We start from the raw sequence: 8,685 nt of genomic DNA on the forward strand, positions 1-8,685 counted from the left end.
CATTCTGTTTATCTTTCACACCAGATTATCAGCTCCCTCTGGGCTCAGAACACAGTTTATCTGATTTTCTGTCCCGAGCACCTCTATGCTGCCTGGCACATAATGAGTTCTTAGTAAATGTTTGACTGAATGAATAAATGAATGCTATAGGGTTCTATCTTAGGGCTTAATCTGTTAATGTTTCAATTAATGACTTGTGTAAAAACACAGATGACAATCTGTGAAATTTGCTAATGGTGGGAAACTGAGAGGACTACTAATATTATGTCAGGAGGTTAGGACAATAGGCCAAATAGATCGTGGTGAAATCTGAGATAAATATGCAGTTCTAGGCTTGAGTGCTTGAGTATAAAAGTCAATAGTATAAGGATAGAATAGGAAATGTATGGTTTTGACAGTAGTAAATGTGGTAATTAGGAATTTTTGTTAAGTCTGTGTGGGTTAATAACATTATTTGAGTGCCAGAAAAATGTATGTAACCCAAATGGAATAGAATGTACACTGTAAAGAATGGCCAGTTTTGATGCAAATGCTCAGAAAATGAGAACATGTCCAAAGGATATACAAAACAATTTGAAGGAGCTCCCAATGACCAACTAAATCTGGGACAATTTGAGCCACAGAATAAATTGTATTAAATGATTATAATACATAGATTAAAATAAATAACCATGGGTCCATATTTAATTGAATAAATAAATGGAGACTAGGGGAAATTTTTCTTTACGGAAGAATTCCAATTAATAAATGCAAAAGAAATGAAGAAAATAGAAAAATCATTGTTTGTAATCCAAGCATTGTAATCCAAGCATCATAATGAGAAGGGAAAAAACCCAAGAAGAGTATTAATGTGTAATAGAAAGGCAGTCATAAACTTGATTCAAATCTTAGGATTCTACTCTCACTTTTATTCTTCAGCATTCTAACTAAGCAAATATTCTTGACACATTCTCAAATTATATAATGAAGATTTCTAGTTCTGAACCATTTTACTTTTCGGCAAGAACAAAGGTAGGATAGAGAATGTTGGAAAGGCAGTGCGATACAGAAAGCACGCTGGATTTGTCCAACGTATGAGTTGGGATCTTAATCATAATCTCAGGCAAATTATGGATCCTTTCTGATTCTTATTTTCTCATATGTAAAATTGGGATTGTGTCTTAATTTTAACTAGTTTCTATTTTAGTTTTTTTTTTTTTACTTGTCAATTACAATTGACATACAATAGTTTCAGGTATGCACCATAGTGATTAGACACTTATATAACTTATGAAGTGACCACCCTGATAAGTCTAGTACCAACCTGACACTCTACATAGTTATTACAATGTTATTGACTATATTCCTGGTGCTATACTTTACATCCCCGTGACTATTTTTATAACTGCCAATTTGTACTTCTTAATCCCTTCACTTTTTCCACCCTAATCCCCCTTCCATCTGGCAACCATCAGTTTGTTCTCTGTATCTATGGATTTATTTGTTTTTGGTTATTTATTTTTTAGATTCCACAAATAAGTGCAATCATATGGTCTTTCTCTGACTTATTTCACTTCACTCTCTGTCCATCCATGTTGTCACAGATGGCGAGATTTCATTTTATGGCTGAGTTTTATTCCATCATATATAAGTACCACCTCCTTGTCCTTTTGTCTATCAGTGGACACTTAGGTTCCCTCCTTATCTTGGCTAATGTCTTTACTCCACGATATATTCTTGCCTGCTTTGTCATCAGTTAGTTGACCATACAGGCATCAGTTTATTTCTGGGCTCTCTATTCTGCTCTGTTGGTCTGTGTGTCAGTACCACGCTGCTCTAATTACTCTAGCCTTGTAGTATAGCATGATATCTCCAACTTTATTCTTCTTTCTCAGGATTACTTTGGCTATTCGGGGTCTTCTTTTGGTTCCATATAAATTTTAGGATTATTTCTTCTAGTTTTTTGAAAAATGCCATTGGAATTTTGATAGGGATTGCCTTGCATCTGTAGATTGCTTTGGGTAGTATGGACATTTTAGTGATGTTAATTTTTCCTCTCCATGAGCACTCTATATCGTGTTCTATTTATTTGTATTTTCTTCAGTTTCTTTCTTTAATGTCTTAGTTTTCTGAGTACCGGTACTTATTATTTTTTTAATCAAGTGTGGTTTTCTGTTGTATATCAGAGTTAATAGGACTGTTTGCTTGAATGACTATTATAATTTCATTTCAAATGATATTGATTGGGATTTCATTGACTCTGTACATAAATTGCAGGAGAATTGGTACATTAACTATATTAAGTCTTGTAATTCATTAGCATGGAATATGCCTTCATTTATTTAGACCTTTCATGTCTCTCAGCAAAGTTTTGTAGCTTTCTGTGCAGAGGTTTTATACATCCACAGTTAAATTTATTCCTAAGTATTTGATTTTTAAAATATTTTTTTCAAATTTTAGTTTCTACTAGTTTGCTGGTATTTAGAAATACAGTTGCTTTTTGTATTTTGATGCTGTATTCAGCAGTTTTGCTAACGTTACTTACCTTGATAGTTAATAGAATTTGGAGTATACCCAACATAATGAGGGCTTATGAACACCAACACTTATTCATGCAAGTTCGTAAGACTCCAAACTAGAAATAACCCCGCTTTTCATCGTCAGAAGAATAGTAGTGTGTGACATTCGTAGAATAGACATAATATTGAGCGAAAGAAGGCAGACACAAAACAGAACGTACTACGAATATATAATTCCATTTATATGAGGTTCAAAATGGGAATATCAAATCTGTGGCAATGAAAGGAACAGCAGTCACCTTCGTGGGGGGTGTGACTGGGAGGGGCCTGAGAGAGCCTTCCGAGGTGCTGCTAATGCTTTTACCTTGATGTGGATAGTGGTTACAGGGGTGTGTTCACTTTGAAATTTCATTGTACTCTAGACATAACATTTATGTACTTTTGTTTTATAAGAAATTGGGATAAAATAATATGTTGACTTTTAAAAAAATAGACTTTTTTGAGTTGGGTTAACAGAAAAATTGAACAAGAAACCGAGTTCCCATATATCCCCGCTCCTTACTCACCCCATCAATTTTTCCTATTAACTTCTTGCATGAGCGTGGTATAGGTGTTACAACTGATAAGCCAATGTATTGAAATATTCATGATTAGAAGCACCTAAATTAAGGAATTGTAGAATTGGTTGGAAAGGAACTTAGAGATGATTTGTCAACCAATGCAAGATCACTGTGTCCCAGAAACTTGATGGGAACAGAACTATAGCAGAATCTTACACAGACCTTACTTTTCATTGAGTTTTTTGACTACTGTACATGTACATCAGCACTCCTAGATACAGATTTCACCTACTACATTCTTGAGCAAAACTAGTTTTTAAGGAAATATTTTCAAGTGATATTAAATAAAACTATAGACATTTTCTGGTTTTCTCTCCTCCTATTTTTATTTCAAAAAGATATTTGTTATATATTCTATGCTTAAGTAAGTTCAAAATCAGCTAAACTGTTTTAGAAACCAGGCTGTGTTCCTGTTTAACTGAATGGTAGGTACAAGGCAGCGAAGGCTGGAGTAGTTAGCAAATAGACAGAGCTGTGTGCACGTCGTAACCCCTCAGCTTCTCGTTACCTTGATAATGACAGCAAAATCCATAAAATGAAGGGACCTCTCTGGGTAAGAACCCTTAAAAACTTCATCAATGTACTGGCCCAACAAGTGTGTACCATCTCACATTAAAAAACAGTGAACTGTTTGACAGAAATTTTCAAATTTTTCAGTCCTTTTCTCCAAGGGAAAAATTGAATTACAAATATCTTTTTGAAATTAGTGTCCTTCATTTTAATGGATTTTGCTGTTGTTATCTACATACTTGCCAGGTTACTACATACGTGCCAGGCACCATTGTAAGGCTTCATATAGATTAACTCATTTAATCATCCCTTCATCCCTATGAGATAAGCAGTTTTCATTATGGCATTTACCTAAGAAATACATTTGTAATAAGCTGTTTGTATCTACCAATGTCACTTCTGTCTTCCTTTCTGTAATTACAGCTAAAATTGTCCCTTGTTTCATTTTCCATGGACTAATCCCCAAAGTAACCATCAAGAAATCCTAATGTCTTCCAAGTAAGCAAGGAAGAAACTGTCCTGTGAAAACTCAAATTTGTTAAAGAAAAGGAGGTTGTTCTTAGAATATAATAAAATAATACAGTTAGGCACTCAAAAATGTTGTCGATTGACAGAATAGAAGACTTGTCAAGAATTAGAATTTTCAGTACTAAATGCTGTCTGGAACTTGTATTTCATTTTATGTATAACAGGGGTGCCAAAAAATATATACACGTTTTAAATGTATACACATTTTAAGAGTAGTTAACACTTTGGTCACCATTGCTCAAGCAGTAGTTCACCTTAATCAGAAGTGTCTGGATGCTGATGGTAACCACTTTGAGCACCTCTGGTAATTGCAGAAGTCAAACGTGACTTGTATTCATCTTTTTTTATGGGTATATGTTGAATATTATAATTATAATAGTGTTTTCCTTAAAATGTGTGTACATTTTTTGGCACCCTCTGTATTTATATAACTTGGAGACAGTATAAGCTTTTTTGAATATAATGCACATTTCCTAAGTTGGATAGTGGTAGACGATCTCTTACTTACAGGTCATTTTCTCTTCTAGTTCCATCACCAGGACAGCTTCAACATAGAATCCACAGCGTGGGACATTTCCCAGTGTCCGTCCGACAGCCTCTTAAAGCTACAGCCTACGTGAGTCCAACTGTCCAAGGCAGCGGTAACACGCCGTTACCCAATGGCTTACCTTTATATTCCAACACTGGAATCCCCACACCAAACAAAGCTGCAGCTTCTGGGATAATGGGCCGCAGTGCACTTCCGAGACCTTCATTGGCAATAAATGGGAGTAACCTGCCTCGAAGCAAAATTGCACAACCTGTTAGAAGGTAAGAATCTTTGTTTCTTGGTCTACATAACTTCATTTGCAATTTGAAATTAGAAACTGCTCCCAGCACCATTTTGTCTTCCTTGGTCTCAGTCTGCCCTCTCTGGCCTTCCTCTGAAAGTGAGGGGTGGGGGTGTCTCCGTGTGCTCAGGTCCCCTTCTCTCTGATGTCATCATCTTCCTCCCTCCCTCGTTACTTCATTCCTGATGCCGTTAGCTTTTGCTTTCATTTACCAAGCAAGCTCCATCTCCAGAACGCTTGCATTTTCCTTCCTCCAAGTTATTTGCATGGCCTGCTTCCCCTCCTTCAGGTCTTTGCTCAGATGACACCTCTGTCCACAATTGCAACTCCTACAAGAGTTGTAACTCGTCCTTCCCTTTCCCCATAGCAGTCATCACCATCTGTTGGACTGTACATTCTGCTTATTAGTTTATGTATGGTCTGATTCTCCTCAATTCAAGCTTCCTGAAAGGGCGGGGGGAGGAGGGGCAGGTAGTTGATCTTTGATTCACTGCCCTGTGTCCCTAATGCCAAAAGCTGTGCCCAACACAGTAGGATTGCAAACGTTTTTTGAATCAATAATTTTATCAAAATGAGCAAAACTGTGTTAGGCACATATGCACATGCACTCACACACACCTTCCCTTCACACTCAAGGTTTAAAAGCATCTTAGTGATATTTAGATGGGATCTGTTAGCTTCTGTTGGTAAGTTCGCTATAGTCCAGATAGCTTTTTTCCCAAAAATTCTAGATTACTTTTAGGGCACATGTCAGATGAGTTCATGGTCATGAGGTACCTTTCTTGAATCCGGATATCTGCAGTATTTTATGGTTTAAAAATTGTATAAAAGGTTGACGAGAGCTTGGCAGATGAGACCATGGAGGCAGTCACTATAGACCAACTCTTACAAGAAATGAGGATATTAAGGTGGGGAGCCATAGTCCAGGTTTGAAAGGGATGTGGGGACAATTTTTCTTTCCTTATGTGTTGGCACCGTGTTTCCCCGAAAATAAGACCCAGCCGGACAATCGGCTCTACTGCATCTTTGGGAGCAAAAATTAATATAAGACTCGGTCTTATTTTACATATATAATCTAATCTAAGACCGGGTCTTATATTAATTTTTGCTCCAAAAGACTCATTAGAGATGACTGTCCAGCTAGGTTTCATTTTCGAGGAAACACGATATGTACAGTGGTACCTCGGTTTTCGAACGTAATCCATTCCAGAAGACTGTTCAAGTTTCGAAACGTTAAAAAACCGAGGCACGGTTTCCCCATAGAAAGTAATGCAAAATGGATTAATCCGTTCCACACCTTTAAAATCAACCCCTAAAACTGCAAGTTTAGCATACATTTTACTATCTAGTGATACCATAGATCCATAAAATTTACGGAGTTCATAAACCGAAATGTTTGTCAACAGAGACATTCGAAAACCATGGTACCGCTGTATAGTTTTTATTTTCTGATTAGATGCTCAGACCAGAACAATTGAAAAACAGAAAATAAGGGCTGACCTATAATCCTACCACTCAGATAGAAATAATTTTGGTGCATGGTCAGTAAATTCTGGCTTACCCTGCCCTAGTAAATGCAATGCTGTGTTGTTTATGGCTGAATGGGACATATATAGGTAAATAGGACCATCTGTTTATCCTTGGATATATGTCTCCAAACTCACCTCCTGAAAAGGTGTCCCTGCCAGACTATATGAGAGGATCACTAGGAATTACTCTTTTTAAATTCTTTGCCAATCTGATAGGCAAATCTTTGATTATTTGTAAGACTGAAAATTGAAACTCTTTGTATTAATTAAAATTTCTTTGTATTAATTTGCTATTTGTATTCAGTGAAGGAACACTTATTTTTAGGCCTTTTTTCTACTGATGAGTTTATCTTTTTCTTACTGATTTAAAAATATCCTTCATACATTTAAGGATACTAAGCGTGTTTCACTCATGTCGCAAACCCACTTGTGCACGTACAAATGCATGGCCCTGAGCTGACAGTGGGTTTCCCGCAGAGGAGCGTGTTGTGCATCTCCATAAGTGGGAAGCACAAGAAACACTGGGAAAAGGGCCCAGAGGTTGTCATTACTGGAGTGGAGGAGTGTAGGTGGGCAAGCAAGGGGGAGAAAGGGATGTGACTCGGGGGGTTAACAGTTTCCTGTTTTCTTACCTTTACAGTTTCCTTCAGCCTCCAAAGCCACTGTCTTCACTCAGCACTCTGAGAGACGGAAACTGGAGAGATGGTTGCTACTGACGCAGTTTGATGTACCTTGAAGAATGAGAAAGAAGTGGAAATGAGGGTTGTGTTACCTAGCTGGCTGGGTAGCAGTGGATGTCGGGAGATTCTTTAACCTACTTACTGCATTGTTTCCAATGGACCGGTCACCAGAGACTAATTATTGCACTTAAGTATTTGCCTGAGATACTGCAGCACTCCCAAATCCACGCTTGCAGTATTGTGACACTTAGATCTAGGAAGTTTTTGTAGAACTGCTATGTACCTGAACACTTTTTGAGAGAATTGAGATGTATCAATAATGCTTTCTTTGCCATATGAGTTTTTTTTTTAAGTAACTTGTTCGATTTACTCATGTGTTTTAAACATCTTCACATTACATGTTCTGTATTTTAATACTTACGTATTTACAACTATGTTCTATATATAACATATGCATTGAAATTTACCTTTTTTTATAGTTTACAGGAATTTTATTTTTTGTGCCTATTTCTTTTTACACCTCTGTGAACCACTATGGAACAACTTAAATTTTGTGCCATAAAAATATTTTTGTGGTAAGGTACTATTTTTTTAGCTCTAGGGATATATCAGCAAAAATCCACCATAAAATTTGAGAGACATAATTTTATGTTGAATGAGCACAATGTAATCTGAAGCATTACAAGGAGATAGCCAGACAGCAAGTTAAATGGTGTCTTTTTCATCATTAATTTATTTTCCTCCATGGGTTTCATATTTATAATGGCATCACAAGCTCATTGCACTTAATACCTGCAATGTTTGCTACTGTACCACAATTGATTTTCAATACTTTGTTACAGAGGATGAAACTGTAATGTTTTATTAACAATGCTTCTGGAAATGAATGCATTTTAAAGCAAATAAATCCTTTTGATAGACCTTTTACAAAACCCATTTGCACTAATGGATGCTTTTCTTATGGTATATAACTTAATATTTGTTACAGTGTACACTGCTGTTTTGGAATGTTCAGAAATAAAGACTATTTCGGCAATACCAGGTCATGCATGAATGTGCACCATAAACCGTATGGATCCCATATATGTATTTCCCTACAGTCGTGAAAGTGGGTGTTGTTGGCTACGTTCTCGTATAGGGCATTTATAGCTAAAGCAGGTAGAGTATCCATGTTGGTAAAAATTGTTTCTTTCTCTAAAATACTTGTAAGGTTTAGTTTTAGTTCCATTTAGAAGGCTACTAGAATTCAAGTAGTCTGTTGCCCAGAAATACATTTATGGATGAACACTGTCGGGACATTTAATATTTTATGGAAGTTGAACTTGAAATGCTTTCTCAGTATCAGTAAAATAGCAAAATATTATTATTCCATATTATATTTCATATATGCTGGAAAACTTTTCACCTGAAGGTACTATTATGGAAAGGTTATGCAAAAGTTTTAATGTTAAGTTTAAAAAACCATTTTACTTAAGATCATTGAAGATTTT

General features: G+C 36.2%; 1 protein-coding gene across 2 annotated transcripts in view; it reads left to right on the forward strand.

Annotated features, from left to right (window-relative positions):
- The window catches only part of SLAIN1 (SLAIN motif family member 1), a 57,298-nt gene extending 49,067 nt beyond the window's left edge, over positions 1–8,231 (forward strand). For both annotated transcript variants that reach the window (XM_033105120.1, XM_033105121.1), the window contains 2 exons: positions 4,684–4,966; positions 7,156–8,231. In XM_033105120.1, the coding sequence (XP_032961011.1) occupies positions 4,684–4,966; positions 7,156–7,231 (359 nt within the window). In that variant the 3' untranslated portion in view covers positions 7,232–8,231. The remainder of the gene's footprint in view (positions 1–4,683; positions 4,967–7,155) is intronic.
- The last annotated feature ends 454 nt before the right edge of the window (positions 8,232–8,685 follow it).

The sequence above is a fragment of the Rhinolophus ferrumequinum genome, chromosome 4 (assembly GCF_004115265.2).
Source record: "Rhinolophus ferrumequinum isolate MPI-CBG mRhiFer1 chromosome 4, mRhiFer1_v1.p, whole genome shotgun sequence".
NCBI lineage: Eukaryota > Metazoa > Chordata > Mammalia > Chiroptera > Rhinolophidae > Rhinolophus > Rhinolophus ferrumequinum.